The following is a 17,826-nucleotide window of genomic DNA, read 5'->3' on the forward strand; positions in this document are numbered from 1 at the left end:
AGCATTTCAATTCCTTTAGTACATGTTACTCTCTTAATACACTTTAAAAAACACTCAAAAAAACTTCATCAGTTCCAGAACTTTATTATTCAGCATATTTTAAAACAATGAAAATGAATGTCAATGGTCACAACTATCAGAAGAAAAAGACTGAAAAAAAAAGAAAGAAAACTGATGGAAACGTGGTTGTTGAGCTAAAGTAATACTGAGGTCACCAAGCAGTTTGGGGATTGGCTTTATAGACGCTGTAGTCTTCCTGTCTAAAGAAGGCCACTTCTGTTTCATTGGCTGAAACAACAAACACAAATGGTTCAAGTTAACACTGGGACAACACTGAACCACTAGCAGCAGCTCCGGGACAGTCACATCCTAATAGACTTATTGCTTACAAATCATTTTTATACTTCCATTACTGGCATTAGAATATCATTACAGGACATTCTGAGAATAGGAACACCATTTTTTATGAAGAAATGACCATATATGTCAGGCTACAGTTTGGGGACGTGTATACACATTTGTATATGCATACGTCAAAAGCTTTGATAAACAGGTGCTATAGACCTTAGTAATCAGGGAAATATAAGACAATAAAGAAAGTTTAAAGGGATGGGTTTCCAGCATTTAATGGTCCAGTGTGTAAAGTGTTCAGTTGTTCTTTATCAAAATCTGTGTTACCCGTTCACCAACTTGTCCTTTTTCATGAATATTTACCTCCACCATCAATTCCAAGTATTCCTTTGGGCTTGAAATATTACATTTGCATGAACTGGGGTAGACGCTCCATATTCGTGCTCCATCTTGAAATACGTTACCCGGTAAGGGACATACAGGACATACTGCTCCGCCTTTCTCTGTCCCATGATAAACTCACAGTGCTGCTAATTAGAGGTCGACCGATTTTACCGATACCTAAGTTGGGCCGTATTTGCCGATAACCGATTAATCGACCGATAGTATTTAGTATTGATACACCCACAGCAATGCTACACGAGCATGTGGGTTGTCTAAAACAGTTATCCTACATATTTCGAGTCATCCAGTGCAAAAATAAACATAACGAGCATTATAATTCATATAAAAGGACAAACTATTTACATTTCTTCAAAAAAGGCCCAAATATATGCCAAATCTCAAAACAGTGACGCCATTCTTCTCTGTAGAACGGTTTAGAACGGTAACAGACGATCTTGGACCTGGAGGGATCTATCTTTCCCACTATATACTCTCTGTTCTCGCTTGGATGCCCATATAAGGCCTAATGTGTGACGGACCTGCCTTCCCATTGGTTGAAAACCTAAACAAAGGCATCATGGGAGATTACCTTGTCGGTAGCACGGAGTGAGCGGCAGAAATGACCAAAAACGTGATGAATTATGGACATCAAGTGGATAAATCTTGGATGTAACTGTTTGGATTTAATGCTCAACAACCCCGAAAAAAGGCACAAGTTTCAGGCTGGATAGAAAATCACCTGTAAAGGCTAGAAAGACACCAAAGACACCCCCATGACGGCTAATTTGTTAGCTTTTAGCTGCAGCAATCAGTAAGTCTCTATGTTTAACGGTTATTAAATTATCTAAATATGAATCAGAGGTGCCGTTTGGGATCGTGGATGATCCATTTGGTTCGGACTTGCGTTTATTTTTGTCAGTGTTTAACCGCTTGAGGTAAGTTAGCCTACTGCTAATGTTTAGCGTCATCTCAGCCTCGAAAGCAAACAAACATACTGTTGTGCTGTTCTTTCTCTACTAATGCAGCATCTATTCAACAAATTAATAACTTTATAATGATATGACAAAATGTACTGTATACATACCTTTTTGCTGCCGATGCTTTAAACACGTATCTGATGTCAGCCTTCTCCGCACAGCATGTGCTCTCCGTGCAGTGCGCAGTAACACGTGTCGAAAATAAACAACAGTGATAGTTTTTATTTCGCCTCTAGAGGCCTCTATTGTAATGCATGATGCCAGCAGACCCTTCTCAGCTCTCGCGTACTGTGTAATGAATGACAGCGCGCTTCTCAGCCGCTCCAGCAACGGACGCAACCAGAAAAATCTATCGGTATGGATTTTTGCCGATAACGATAGTTCCACCAATCAACTATCCAATAATCAGCAAAACCGATGAATCGGTCGACCTCTACTGCTAATGCTGCTAACAGGTATCGTAGCTTCCCGGCCCCTGCAAGTTTGAAGAAGGAAAAATGGAAGACCACACGTATTCATGAAAAAGGATATTGAAAAGAGCAAGAGACCGTCTTTTTGAAGCGTGAAGGCTACTGTAGCTGTAATACGTACTTTGAACCGCGAGAGAGTTGATTGCGATTATCTCAACGCTAGATGGGAGAAATTCCCTTCATATTGGACCTTTAAAAGGGATGTGTTTCCAGCATTTAAAAAGGGATGTGTTCTGGAAACATATCCCTTTAAACGCTGGAAACATATTCCTTTAAACGCTGGAAACAAGTCCCTTTAAAAGCACATTTAAAACAGATACCAAATGTGAGTTAACTACGGACAATCATGAGATTAATTTAAATATTGAATCGATTGACATCCCTTATATATGTAGCTATGTAGGAAGTTTCATTCCCTGAACAGAGTACACAGTGAGAACTGAACTCAAGTCTTACCAACGCCAGCAGCTGTAAGGGTTTGGCCATCCTGCAGGATCAGCTTTTCATCGTCCTCTAAACTCATCACCAACTCATTAGTCTGCCAAAAAACAAATGTTTATATTCAGATGGCAACAAGGTTTTTTAAAGAAGCACAGAACTCCCAAACTACACTACAGCTGAGTCCGAGGGGGGCTTCAGTTGTGAATGTACAGATCATTTCGAGCTCATTCCGTGGCGATCCAGCTTCGAGATGGTCTCTTAGCTTCGAGTTGACACGACCAAGGACCAGTCATGGTCCACGCAAGGATGTCAACGCGACGACAAGGCCTGACTCCAAGGCAAGGCAAGGCAAGGCAAGGCAAGGCAAACTAAGCCCCCAGGGAACACGCTCACTTCAACTCAACCTACTTTTCTTGGACTTCGACAACTGACTTCTGACAACTTTAGCTGCTCTTACAACAATGAAGAAACATAGAAACATTAAGACGGATTGATACAATACATACAATGCACCAGTGGGTACAGCACCAAGGTGTTGTAGGATTGACTCAAATTAAACAACAGTACCTATGAAACATAGCGCCGTGGTTTACAATTCAGAAGCATCAATTCCTCATGAGTTTTGATCTTTAAAAGGGCTTTTAGAGTACACATATTATGAAAAAAAAAAAAAAAATCACTTTTTCTGGGATTTGGGGTGTTATTTTGTGTCTCTGGTGCTTCCACACACACACAAACTTTGAAAAAAACAACATCCATGCTGTTTTGAGTGAGATACGGTTTCTGAATGATTCCTGCCTTCAGTCTCCTGGTGAGCTGTTCAAAATCTGCAGGGCTTTCTACGTCACTAGCCGAGACGAGGTGGCTAACCGTAGCATGCTAGCTCGTTCTCTATGGCAAAACACTGCTACAACACACACTAGTTCACCATAATCTCCAAAAGAACTACCTCCATGTCCCTGTTCTGCAGGTATTCCACGCAAAGTTGGAAGTGTGCCCTCTTTTAGAAGATGTCTCCCGGCTAATCCTGCCTTGTACTGACTGAAGTTAGAGAAACAAACAGCTAGCTGATGTAATAGCCGAGACACACACACCAGACGGCCAACCGTTGACAGAAAAGCCAGTCGAAATGATCAGTCGGGCCCCCGAGGTCCAAAAAACTGCCTCGGAACACACTGAGGCGACACCGACTTGAGAAACGTAATACGTCTCCATAGCAGCAGGCGGCACTACTCTGTATTGTTGCCCAAGAAATGAAAACCGGCAGCTGATTTGACGAATGCGTCACATGGGTTTGTTTTCTCCGGAAATTCAAAGCCAGACTGTCATGGCGGCTCGTTCAGAATACGATCCCATATTGTCCTAAAATAGTTCAACGAAACATTTTAAAGCGCCCATATTATGCTCATTTTCAGGTTCATAACTGTATTTTAAGGTTGTTTCAGAATAGGTTTACATGGTTTAATTTTCAAAAAACACCATATTGTTGTTGTACTGCACAGCTCTCTCTCACTGCTGCAGATCCTCTTTTCACCTGGTTTCTGTTTTAGCTACAGAGTGAGACCTCTTTTCATCTTCTTCTTCTGTACTATCTTTTATTGCACTCGCACATGCGCAGTAGCTCAGATGTAGAGCATGTCAGCTAGCTAACTCTAGAGACAGTAAAAGAAAGGCTGTTTCTCCAACTTTGGTCAGTTCCAAGGCAGGATTAGCTGGGAGACTTCTAAATGAGGGCACACATGTAAGTAGTTCTTTTGTAGATTATGGTGAACTTGTGTGTGTTGTAGCAGTGCTTTGCTATTGAGAACGACGTAGCATGCTAGCGTTAGCATTAGCATGCTAATGCTAACGGTTAGCATGCTAACGAGCTAACGGTTGTGGTTAGCCAGCTCATTTCGGACTGTGACATCACAGTCCGAGCCGATTTTGAACAGCTCACCAGGAGACTGAAGGCAGGACACATTCAGAAACCGTATCTCACTCAAAACAGCATGGATGGATTTTTTTCAAAGTTTGTATGTGTGTGGAAGCACCAGAGACACAAAAGAACACCCCAAATCCCAGAAAAAGTGTTTTTTTCATAATATGGGCACTTTAGGCGAGAAATAGGCCGTGCAGTTGCTGAATCTGTCTTCATTTCAGCTCAACAAAGATTTTCAGCAGATTTTGAGAGACTCTAGTCACACTCATTCCGCTCGCCATTTCCGGATGAGTCCCGACTGCCGACTGAACATGTCAGGTTGGCCAAAATAAGAACGACAGCCCCTCAGACGGACGACGGCATGGGACACACCGAACAGACTCGAGTCACTGACCTCGCCAGACTGTCCAACGGCCGATCGGGTTAGTGTGTCCCAGCCTTAATCCTTACCTAGCTACTGCGCTTGTGTGCCTCCCAACAAAGATGGGATAGAAGTGTGATGTCTCACTCTGTAGCTAAAACAGAGACCTGAACACACAGGGTGAAAAGAGGAGCTGCAGCAATGTGCAGTAACAAAAATATTGTGTTTTTTAAAAATTAAACCATGTAAACCTATTCTGGTACAACCTCTAAATACAATTACGAACCTGAAATGAGCATAATATGAGCATTTTAAAGCCCCTCCAGCAGTAGGACAGGTGTTTTGACAAAATCATCCGGAGAAGAAGAAGATCAACAGTTCAGCTTTAGGGGAAGGAGGCTGACTGGAATATGACAAAATGTTCATTAACAGCATACCTAGGAGTTGATGGGCAACAACCTTTCTCAAGGACAATGATTAGGCTATTACATGTTGGAATGTACAGCAGCTCTATAAGGCTGAATTTGAATCCTAACAGCAGTAATCTCAGGACACTTTACAGACCACACACTCCCCCAAGACCATGCATTTGGTGCCTATTAGAAGATTGGTCTTTTCTTTTAAAGCAGATTAATGACTGAGCATTGGTGTGTATGTGTTTAAATGTCTCCGTTGTTTATTATTATTGTAACAAAATGACCAAAACTGGGTTCAGTTTGCAAAACAGAAAAGACGTACCCACACCGGCGTTGTGCTCCGATGCCTAAAAAGCCGATGCCTAAAAAGTATTGGAATTCAGTAACCAGCCCTACGAGCAACTTGAGTTTTTTTTTTCTCCAGAATCTCTTGAATATAGGATAAGACAGTGGATGAGGATAACTACACTATGATCATTGTGTTCATTAGATTTAATATCAAACGACATCTGCCCTACTGTAACTTTTACCAGCAAAGACTTGTTGCTTAATGAAGAGGCATCTGCCAGCGGGCCATTTCGTGGCTCAGATACCACTAAAACTAAAGCTGCAAACAACGAGCCACTTCTCAACCTGGGTGCTGCTGACAATGAGGACACTCTGCACATGTGTGACACTTCAGATCAGAATCAGAAAAAGCTTTATGGCCACAATAAGTACACTTGCGTGGAATTTCCCTCGGTGAATGACGCAAACATAAACAAACAGACTTATGAAAACATGAATGTGAAAGATAGATACCTTTGCTCCATGTGCTTGGTGGATAATCTTCATTGTGTCTGAAAATACAAGAGAATGGAAGCAGATGCAGAGGTGATTTAGCCAGGTGCCATGCACATACCAGAACAAGCCAAATAGCTCAGACACACTGCTATCCATTACATGTTTTGGTTGGTCAAAGTACATCAAGTACACAATTATAAATGTATTATTTGTAACCATGGTGGCCCTTTTTAACACTACAGAATATATAATCATTACATGAGGTGATAATGAGCAGCTGCTGCCTCAGCATGCTGCACATAACTTTACATCATCACGAATCTAATCTAAAGCTAATGAGCCAACGTTAACGTTAGTCTGAACACGAATTCTCCTTGAACGTGCCGTTGCGAGCCAACTTACTGCCCATTAGAGCGGTCAGTCTTCCTCTATAATACCATTCAAATTTAATGTTATATTTGAATAATATTCAAATATTTAATGCTCAAATGCAGCCTGTTATAAATATGTACTACACTACTCAGGCTTATGCATTGTCAATGCCACTATAAGCATGTGGTTGTAGTTACATGTTCTGTCCACTAGAGGGACTTCTAACATCAGCCTGGCCTTGAAGGGGACCTACGTCAATAGCGCATTGCATTTCTGGCCCGCCGCTCTTTGTTTACATTATTTTCCACCATGCACACAGCGACAAACACAAATCAACAGAGAACTCTGTAATGAAACATGATCTAACAAGTGTAGTGAAGCGGCTCTGTTGTAAAGGCTAACATTGCTCGGTTAGCACAATGACATCATGTTAGAAAGCACAGCCAAAACCATTTGTCATAAACTAGTAACAATAGTGTTAGCCACGATGCTAACGGCAATGATAACTAAGCCAAACGGTGCGGTCACTACTATTTTAGTGATTTATAAGCAACCTGTTTCTTGCAGATTGTCACATTACTGAGAATACAGCTGTTAGAAGGTTATATGAAGTCAAAGCTAACTCTGACAGCTGTAGGGCAGCTAACATGAACTTTAGCTGTCTCCATGAAGCTCCCAGCTAAGCTCCTATAACTCATGACGCAGTTAGGAAGCCAGAACGAGCCAACTACTGATAACATAAGCATTTTGGCTCGGTGGATGATGATTTTAAAGTCATGTTAAAATATTTCGCATCCTTCTTCAGATTTCCAGCCGCAGCCTGTCACTCCCCTGTACTAACGTTATTCTCTGTACGTAACGTTAGCTCCACAATGCCTTGTGTTTCTTACTCCCGTAACTTATTGTTCATCAGACATGACATGAGAAGAGGGAGATTAGCTAACCTTAGCCAACTTATCTTTTAAATAAATTTCAACCTGGCTTCCGTTCCCGTCAGTCAACTGAAAGTGCCCTGACCAGAGTAGTAAATTATCTATTAGTTACTGCTGACTGTGACTCAACATCTCTGTTGCTGCAGCCTTCCACACTGTGGACCACAGCCGTCTGGAGAGTTCTACTGGTGTCCAGGGTGGTTTTCACCCATATTTATCAAATCAAACTGAACATGTCAACTACAACAATACCAATTCTGACTCTTCTAGAGTGAACATTTAGAGGCATGTGTATCAGACATAAAAAAGATGGATGGGTATGAACTTTCTGCTGTTGAATGCTGATAAAACTATTAGTAGTAAGACCAGCCAAACATGGGCACTTTACATTTAAGAATCTGTTTATTAATGTTGATGCTTGTATCTCTGAAAGCTTGAGCATCAAAAACCATTGGTGTGATTTGACATTCCAGTCTCACATCAAGACTATTACCAAACAGCATTTTTCCATCTCAGTAACATTGCAAGAGTCAACCCATCTTATCATTTCGTAATGCTGAAACTGTAATCTACGCATTTGTGTCTTCCCGACTAGATTACTGCAATGTCCTGTTTTCTGGTCTTCCAAATTGTGCCACTAGAGGCCTTCAACTTGCCCAGAACACTGCAGCCAGAATCTTGGCAACACTAGAAAATATGATCACACAACAGCCGTTGTGGCCTCTCTTCACTGGCTCCCAGTGCAAGCTATAGAGCTGATTTTAAGGTTCTTCTTTTAACATACAAAGCCCTGCATGGACTCTCACCACCGTATTTATCTGAGCTTATTACACCGTATACACTGACACACTCTGCTCCCTTGATGCTGGTCTCCTGGTCATTCCCCTACTAAACTTAAAATATGTTGGTTATAGAGCAGTCTCCGCCGTGCCACTCATCTCACTACATGTTAAAGAGCTCACTCAGTTGATATCTAAAGTGCACTGAGACCATGTCTAATGGTGATTTCCCACTTCAAATACATTTTATTGATGATGTAACGCGAGTCTACAACACTAATGTCAGCCATACATACCATAGGCGTATTTCTTGAAAGGTGGAGGAAGCCCCGGCCGTGTTGCTATATCTGAAAGAAACGGAGTTTATCATGACTTGAGGAATTGCCATGGGTACAATGCTGAGTCATGGCATGCCACAGTCTGTCATTGTGCTGACTCACCGTCTCTGACCAGCTGTATGAAGTCGTTCACCGTCTGGTCTAACCGGACTCCGTGAAACACTACTGGCTTAAAGTTCCTGTGCTCGAAGGAGCGGACCAGTCGCACTGTGACCACAGCTGCAGCGGCCATGTCCCCCGCTGCCTGTCCGCGGACAGCTCGGGGAAACTAAACGCTGGCTCGGAGTGGTGTCACGCAGCCAACAACTTCCAGCTAACAGCTAACGTTAACAGCCAACAGCTAACGTTAACAGCTAAGAGCTAATGTCAACAGCCAACAACTTCCAGCTACCAGCTAACGTTAACAGCTAACAGCTAATGTCAACAGCCAACAACTTCCAGCTAACAGCTAACGTTAACAGAACAGCTAATTAACGTAAGAGCTAATGTCAACAGCCAACAACTTCCAGCTACCAGCTAACGTCAACAGCTACCGTCCAGTTGTTTGGCGTGGGTGTGTTAGCATATGTCTGTGACGTTCCCAAAATACATCCATGGTGACGTAGGCGCTCTAACGTTACCGGATATCTGATAAGGCGGAGATCAGCCCGAGCCCCGACGCCACGAGCACGTTGAGCTCAAGACTTGATGAGTCGATAACCAAGCTGCTCTTCTTTTTTCCCTTCTTCTTTATTGGTGAATAGCGCCACCCACAGCATCGGGTGTATGGAGAGTGAAACCTGTTTTATGATTCCAAATTAAAAGCAGAGCTAGCCTGTATCAGTCGGCACATGAGCACCCTTACTTCTTAGTGTTATTAAGATTATTATTATAGGCGGATGCTTATACCACAATAATCTATAAATAATGATTTATTGGGGAAACAAGCAGTTCTGTGTAAAAGCCACTGAAACACTCATCCACGCATTCATCACCTCACCACTGGACTACTGCAACAGCGTCTGTATGGCACACCCACCTCATTCCTCAAAACCTACAATATATCAATACTGAGCCCCTGTTTACTCACTCCCAGACCACATCACTCCAGTCCTCCGAGACCTCCACCTCAACCCCATCCAACACAGAGAATCCAGTTCTAAATCCTCCTCATCACCTACAAGACTCTCACTCACCACTCACTCGTCCTTTTCCTTTTTCTTTTTTATATCCTGTTTCTATGCTGCTTTGCTTCACACTTTTAATATTCTATCTCTAGTTGTTAATCTTTGTGCTGTACTGATCTTGTTTTTCTTTGTCTTTACCTGCAAAAGGTGGCTTCGAGTGGCTACCTTTTAAAGCTATATCAAATAAATGTATTATTATATTTATGACTTTGTTTGGTCATTTCTCCCATTGTCACCTGTTTCACAGTGTCCACACATTCATAGCAGTGTGTGTGCTGCTCACAGGCATGGAACAAGTACTCAGATCTTTTAAAGAGTAAAAGTGCAATACCACAGTGTAAAAATACTCTATACAAGTCCATCCTGATACAAGTAAAAATTTCAAAATATTACTGAAGTAAAAGTACAAAAGAATTAGCATAAAAATAGTTAAAAGTTGTAGAAGTTATAATACTTAGCCCATTCAGAATACATACATATACAACTACTAAGAAATAAACCGAACAACGTTTCACAGACATGTGACTAAGCGAAGAGCCCAGGTCTCAATCCCATTAGCACGTCTGGGACCTGTTGGATCGGAGGGTATAAGGGCGAGAACCATCTCCCCCAGAAATGTCCGGGAACTTGCAGGTGCCTTGGTGGAAGAGTGGGGTAACATCTCACAGCAAGAACTGGCAAACCTGGTGCAGTCCATGAGGAGGAGATGCACTGCAGTACTTAATGCAGCTGGTGGCCACCCAGATACTGACTGGGACTTTTGATTTTGACCATCCTTTGTTCAGGGACACATTTTTCCATTTCTGTTAGTCACATGTATGTGTAACATTGTTCAGTTTATTTCTTAGTAGCTGAATTGTTTTATGTTCATACAAAGTTTTACGCATGTAAGTTGGCTGAAAATAAAAGCAGTTGAAAGTGAGGACGTTTTATACAAATATTTTTTACGTATATATACACACACACATTTATTTATTTATATATTTATTTATATATATATATATACACAATATACATACACATACACATATACAAATACATACATACACACACACAATATACACACACACACAACACACACACATACTGTCCAAAAGTCTTAGGCAGGTGTGGAAAAATGCTGTAAACTAAGAATGCTTTCAAAAATATAAATGATTGTTTATTTTTATCAATTTACAAAATGCAAAGAGAGCGACCAAAAGAACATCTAAATCACATCAATACTTGGTGTTACTACACTTTGTCTTCAAACCTGCATCAATTCTTATTTTTTTTTTTTTTAAAAAAAAAATTAATTTTAATTGAGGTACACCTGCAAACAGTCAGGGGGCGTTGAGGATCGTGAAGCGCAGTGGTTGGCCGAGGAAACTTGATGAGAAACCCATCAAGCTTATTTCCCTTGGTAATTGGAAGATGTCCAGCAGTGCCATCAGCTCCGAACTGGCAGAAACCAGTGGGACCCAGGTACACCCATCTACTGTCTGGAGAAGTGTGGCCAGAAGTTGGCTTCATGGAAAAGTCGCACGCAGCATCCTTAAACATTTCACATTGATCACGGATCCTGTCACTCTGCACTCTCACTTCAGACATCTGCTGCGAAGACACAACCTGAGCGTTGCTGACCCGTCTGTCTCGGTGTGGTTTTAAGCAATAGTGATGGCCAAATGAAGCTTAATGAAGCTTCGTCAACCATTTGCTTTATTTTCTGAGCCCACTAGATGGCGCTCTCTGTTCAACAAAGGGTTGAAAGCACACAGAGTTGCCATTCCTTGAGCCTTTTGCTTTAAACCAACAGCGCCACCTAGTGGGCTCAGAAAATAAAGAAAATGCTTCACAAAGACTCATGAAGCTTCATTAGGCCATCACTACAAGGAACCACAAATAAAAACAGTTTCAATTTTTTATACTCAACCACTCCTCTGCACTAATACTGTATGTATGTATGTATGTATGTATGTATGTATGTATGTGTAGTATGTAGGTATGTAATGTATGTATTGTATATAGTTTTATTCTGTTTAACCTCTTATTTTAGAGAATGTGTGACATGCACCTAAAACACCAAAACAAATTCCTTGTATGTGTAAAAAACTTACTTGGTAATAAAGCTTTTCTGATTCTGATATATATTCAACCTGGTATCAAGCAGAGGTGTATTATCACATGAATGCATTGAACAACATTCTATCTAGTGTAGTGTACGAGTGTCCAGCTAAAGGCACAGTCCTGGCTCTGTTGTGGAGGAGTTGTCCTGGTGTCCTGGCAGTGATGCTACAGCCTAACTGCAAACATATAAACTTAAAGAAATCTCACTTCAAAAGTTCTGAGAGTAAAATGAAGTCCACAGCGGGATCCCTGCAGGGTTCTATCACTGCTCTAAATGATCTCTTGCGCCCTCTCTCTCTCTGGGTCTTATTCTTGTTAGTGTCAGAGAGGAAGAGGGCAGCCATGACTTCATGTCCTGCTGTAGCCTTGTCAAAGCACAGAGGAAGTGGAGTTTACACTCTCACAGAGAGAAAAGACACCTCTGGCTGCCCTTCCTATAGCCCCTAGACGTCCCCAGCTGCCTCTGGCTCCGGATGGTTTGGGGGGCGGTGTCGTGTGCACTCCCAGCCCCTGCGGATCTTTGCCAGTCTGAACATGAGGCAGGGCAGGGCCAGGAAGACCCGTCCCACCAGGACGGTGCAGGGCAGGATGAGGGCCAGCAGGTACACCGGGGGTAGGTGGTAACGGTAGGCCGAAGGGAAGAAGGCAAAGTCCCAGCCGAAGAAGAGAGTGTGCATGACGGAGAGCGTTAAGGCTGCATAGCCAAGTCCTGACTGGAGAACCACAAAAAGACAAAATATAAGGTGGAGAAAGGAGAGCATTAGAACACACTCATTGTTAGGGTCGCCTGTGGAACTGGGTGCAATTTGTAATAATAATAAACTGTGAATAAACAAGGGACCAGCGCTCTGTGCAGCTGCGGGGGTGGGGCTTCGGGGCTCTGCACTTTGATTGGCAGGCTCTAGTTGTTAAATACCAACACGCCATTTGGAAATGAATATCTCTGCTGAGTGTATTTCACCGGTGTTTCTGGCTGTAGTAGTCGTAGATGTAGAACTATGAACTATTAATAGTCTCCCTTTATACTGCGCGGTAAAAGGTGGAGCCTTCAACTCTGATATAATGCTGGATAGCTTCATGAATAATATTTCATCATATTCTAATATTGTTAGATCTTTGAGTAAACTTTAGCATTCTTTTGGAGTCGGTTATTCACTGCTGGTGCATGGATGCTCTCTCCCTGTAGCTGTTCCTGTTACTGGTCTCCACCAGCTCCTGAACCAAATCTCTGGAACTGCTAGCGCGCCTCAGACCCAGTCTGTCTGCAGCCGAGCAGGTAGAGTACAGGGGTTTATCACCGCTTCATCACTGGAACGCCTGCAGCCGAGTGGCGAGACTCAACTATGAGCTAAAAGTGGCCAAAGGTTCAGGAGAGCTGAGAGAAAGAGCAGAGTTGGGGATCTCTGCGGGTTTGTCACTGTCATTTTACAATTAGCAATATCAGAAATACTGATCAGTGCAGCTGTAATGCCGCTCTGATCAGACAGAGCAATGCCACCTGCGTCTTTTGTTATTCTTGCTAGGCAACCATCAAATCATCCGCGCTCAGCCAACTGTTATTTTGCTGTGAAGCTAAAGGACGTCAGGCGTTGTTTCTGCTCTGAGTTGAAGGAAGTTTGAAGCATGCACAGAATCCCCAGAGGCCTCACGATACGATATCATCACGATACCTATGTCACGATACTATTGCGATTTTAAACATATTGCAATATTCTGCGATATATTGCAATTTATTACCTTTTTCCAACTTCAAATCTTTCCCAATTTCAAATGATGTCCCCAAAGGAAAATGTTGTCAACATCTGTTTTATCTAAAAAGATACATTTCTCTGTTTGTTCATCTCACTTCCATTTTATTGCTGCAAAATGGGATTGTCAAGCAGACAAACTGACCAACACATAAATCATAAAGACCCATACTTGGCATCTGTGTATCGTGTATAGTGTCGCAATACTATACTGTATCGATTTTTTCCACCACCCTAACCCCCCCACCCACAACGCCTCTCACAGCTCACGAAAGCTTTTAAACTGACCGATTCAGCAACTGCATAGGTCATTTCTCGTAAAAATAGTTTAAAAAAAAATACGTCGGAACAGACAGCCTAGTTTTCTTTGCTTCGTCGGCTGCAGGCGTGACGGCCGGAGCAGAGGAGAGTTTAGGTTTAGTAAGCGAAGCCATCAAGTCAACACACAGCACATGGATGGATAATAAGAACGCTACAGCAGAGTTTGCAGTTTTGTGCACTGTAAGCTGTAGCAGGAAAAGTTAACACCCTTTTTGGGGCGCGTTCGTGATGTGGAATGGGACGCACCAGAAGAAATAAACAAAAGGCGTATTAGTCTACTTGCAATGGGAAAGGAGTCTGTCTATCATTAGCACATTTCCCATTCAAAAACTTGCATATCTGCATATCTAGGAAAGGGGCTTAAGAAACTAACAAGGCTGACTTGTGATTCTTTTTCATAGGCCTACTGGTGATACACCATTATATAGCCCTTTACACTGCCACCTAGTGGAGATCCTAATACACTACAAACAGGCACACTGGCCAACACTTCACACAGTCCTATCAGCTGCTAGAACTAAACTAAACAACCCAAAAACGATCGGCGTTGGCCCTCTGTCAGCAGATATTGCTCATTGATGTGCCTTTCATTGCAGGGAGATGCTATCGAACAGGTAAAAGTGGCCAAATTGTTGGGGGGCAAAAACATCTCCAATCATTAGAAGATATGCTCCTCTGTTGACAGACCCAACATTTTAGTAACACAGTCTCTAGTCTTGTCCCATCTAGACTATTGCTCTATGATCTGGTCTGGTGGGTCAAAACAGGAGCTTGTCAAATTACAGCGTGCCTCGTTCTTCGCTGCTCCACAAGGAGTAATGTGGAAGAGAAGCATACCGGGCTGTCATGGATGACGGTAGATGAAAGACTAGCATGCTGCCTGACCCACCAGCCTCTTCTCCGCGCTATTACCTTACCAATGATAGACATGGTTATGATACCAGATTGTCCGTAGGTTATGGCTTTACTCTGCCTCTGCCCAGAACCAATAATGGTAATGTATAGAGCTGTAACATATGGTAACAGCCTCCGCTTCAAAAAGATACTAAGAGAAGCTGTTGTACAGTAAGTAAGGAGATAAGGTTGAAACCTGTTTGATTCGCTTATTTCTTCTGTTATTTGTTTTATTTCATGTCACTGTTCTGTTGTTTTTATAACATGAAAAACATCCATCTGTGCCTTTTGTTTTATAAGATTCAGGAGGTTTTCATTTTTCTGATAGAACAATATGTTGCTTTGAAATGTTTGTCTTGTGTTGGACTGCAGGAAGATTAGTCTTAAATAAATGTGCAACTTCCAAAGTTTTTATTTTCCCCTGTCATTACTGACCCATGGCAGCCAGTATGGACGGGAGGACAATACTACAATAACCAAAACCATTTCTCATAGAGCTGTCTGCTGACCTGAACAAATGTAAACTCCTTCCAGTTGAGGGCATTTCCCACCGAGGGCAGAGAGGTAACAGCCAGCACAGCCAGGATTCCCAATCCCAGAATTCCACAGGACAGGTAAAGGTCAGACCTCCAAACCAGCTGCTCAACCCACGAATTTTCAACACCAGTTTTCACCTAAAAGTGATAGAATGTAAAAAAGGGAATGTTAGTTTGCTAATTTCAGCCACCCATCATGCCTTCATCATACACTGCTCACAGAAAATTGTCACTCATCTGGTGATAGCAATGTGCTTTCCTACAATGTGACAAGGAGCGTGTGAATTAAACATTAACTTTAGGGCTGTCAGCATTAACCACGTTACGCATTAAGAGCCGAAAGCATAACGCGTTCATTTTTTTTTTTAATCGCATGCCGCCATTTATTAATTTATTTTCATTTCACTCGGCTTCGCGTCGTGCCTAACAGGCTACTATTTTGACCCTTTGCCATACTTCCTTGTAACACATCCTGCAGGCTGCAGGCATGATGGAGAAATGCAGCAGCAACACAATTCTGAATGGCGCTTTTTATTTTTCAAAACTCACGGACGGGTTGACAGGGTTGGGTACCGAAATCCGGTGCTAATACGGCACCGGTGCCTTAAATGACCGGTATCTACCGGACCGAATAACAGCAACGGTTGATTGCCTCATTCCGACACTGATATGCCTGCCCTTCTCTCTGATGCTCTGAAACAGACGTTACAGGCAACAGAAACATCGCTCGCGCGTGGCCGCTAGTTACACGACTACACTTGCGCAGCTAATGTTAGTCACGCTAGCTAGTAGCTGGATTAAAACACGTTTACTATGCAGCTAAAGCTAAATGGTGTAAAGTCTGTATTTCACTGTAGAGGATTCCAACACCGAATGTAACAAACTCCAGCTGCCGTGTTGGCAAAACACAATTATTAAATGCCCTTTTCCCATCTAATGGTTGTTTTGTCATTCAACACCTATTGACTAGTGAAATAAGTTGTTATAGTTATTACATCATTATTAAATGATTTAATTTTGACCATATGGCCTTAGCAATAAACAAGCCATTCTTTAATGTCGCCAACTGTTGTTTAGTACCCTTCTTTTTTTTTTTACTTCCTTAAAAAGTATCTGTTAAGGCACCGGTACCATTTTAAAAGTACCGCTTTAAAAACCAAACAATACCCAAACCTAATATTGACTCTAGATTCAAAATAATAAACAAATACAAATCTTAAAATCAAGTTCATAAAGTCACTTTCTTTGCATTCATTTGATTCCCAATCGATCAACTGGTAAGAATTGCTTTCCATTGTTCCACTGAAATGCAAAATAATAGAATTTTAATCATGTGATAAAAGCATGCGATTTATCTCGATACCTACAGAAATTCTGCGATTAATCACGATTAAAAAATAATAATCGTTTGACAGCTCTAATTAACTTGTTACATTTTACTAATTTAGAGACTAGCTGGAAAGCTAGCTTGCTTGCTAGGGGATAATTGTTTAGCGGTGAAGAGAGAGAGAGAGAGAGAGAGAGAGAGAGAGAGAGAGAGAGAGAGAGAGAGAGAGATAGATAGGTAGATAGAGAGAGAGAGTCTATTATGAGTCTTTTTATTTAAATATCACAGTGTAGGATATTAGTTTATTAATTAGTCGCCTTGGTGCATCATGGCCGTATGTGTGTCTAGGGCTACTCACCTGCTAGTAAGTAGTGTTCAGTAGAGTGTAGTATGTGTCTAGGGCTACTCACCTGCTGGTAAGTAGTGTTCAGTAGAGTGTAGTATGTGTCTAGGGCTACTCTCCTGCTGGTAAACAGTGTTCAGTAGAGTGTAGTATCTGTCTAGCACTACTGCACCTGTGTAAGCTAGAAAAGTTCAGAGCGCATCGACATGCTTATACAGCATGGAGTCCAGCGCAGAGGAAGCTCAGCAGGCCCAGCTGCTTCCGCGAAGCAAGCCAGCAGTCCAGCCAACCAGGGAAACGCTTATATTTGGTTCCCTAGCCAGCTGGAAGACAGCCGCCACCAGACCTGAGAGGGAAACACAGGATGACATGCAGCTCAGCAGACCTTTTCAACAGGCTTATTGAGCTGGATGAATGCAAAGTGAAGAGGTAACAGAAGGACACCTGTTGGTAAACCGGTTTAGCCTAGCATCCTGCCCTGCCTTATATGAAGTTGATTAAACGATCAAACTTTACTGGAATCTCTAAGTGATCCCAATTTTAAATTATATTTCTGACCAGGACTGTAGAATTGAGACTTAAGACTCAGAGTTAGGTTCACACACAATTGGGAGGTCCACGGCAGTCCTTAGGTTCATTTTGAATATGGGTAGAGTGTTTAGGATGAGGCGGTGGGGCTGCAGGAAGAAGCTGAAAAAACCTGTAGTGGGCTGAGACCAGAGGTGTCAAGTAACGAAGTACAATACTTTGTTACCTTACTTAAGTAGAAATTTTGGGTGTCTATACTTTACTGGAGTAATAATTTTACAGCAGACTTTTACTTCTACTCCAGCAATGCAACTGAACGAAGCAATACCGAT

At 42.1% G+C, this 17,826-nt stretch overlaps 3 protein-coding genes across 3 annotated transcripts in view; all 3 read right to left on the reverse strand.

Annotated features, from left to right (window-relative positions):
- Window positions 1-68: 68 nt before the first annotated feature.
- Window positions 69-8,986, reverse strand: c12h2orf76 (chromosome 12 C2orf76 homolog). The gene is made up of 5 exons (XM_039817483.1): window positions 8,628-8,986; window positions 8,484-8,534; window positions 6,123-6,160; window positions 2,639-2,720; window positions 69-288 (listed from the first exon to the last, which is right to left on the reverse strand). Exons 1-5 carry the CDS (start codon window positions 8,755-8,757, stop codon window positions 212-214), a joined length of 378 nt encoding a protein of 125 aa, XP_039673417.1. The 5' UTR covers window positions 8,758-8,986; the 3' UTR covers window positions 69-211.
- Window positions 8,987-11,695: 2,709 nt separating this feature from the next.
- Window positions 11,696-17,826, reverse strand: part of steap3 (STEAP family member 3, metalloreductase) — a 35,680-nt gene continuing 29,549 nt past the window's right edge. Inside the window, exon 6 of the mRNA XM_039817485.1 lies at window positions 11,696-12,510. Coding sequence (XP_039673419.1) covers window positions 12,241-12,510 — 270 coding nt within the window. The 3' untranslated portion in view covers window positions 11,696-12,240. The remainder of the gene's footprint in view (window positions 12,511-17,826) is intronic.
- LOC120569708 (UPF0538 protein C2orf76 homolog) overlaps window positions 17,209-17,826 on the reverse strand; it is an 8,136-nt gene continuing 7,518 nt past the window's right edge. The window contains exon 5 of the mRNA XM_039817728.1: window positions 17,209-17,312. Coding sequence (XP_039673662.1) covers window positions 17,209-17,312 — 104 coding nt within the window. The remainder of the gene's footprint in view (window positions 17,313-17,826) is intronic.

This window comes from Perca fluviatilis, chromosome 12 (assembly GCF_010015445.1).
Source record: "Perca fluviatilis chromosome 12, GENO_Pfluv_1.0, whole genome shotgun sequence".
Taxonomy (NCBI): domain Eukaryota; kingdom Metazoa; phylum Chordata; class Actinopteri; order Perciformes; family Percidae; genus Perca; species Perca fluviatilis.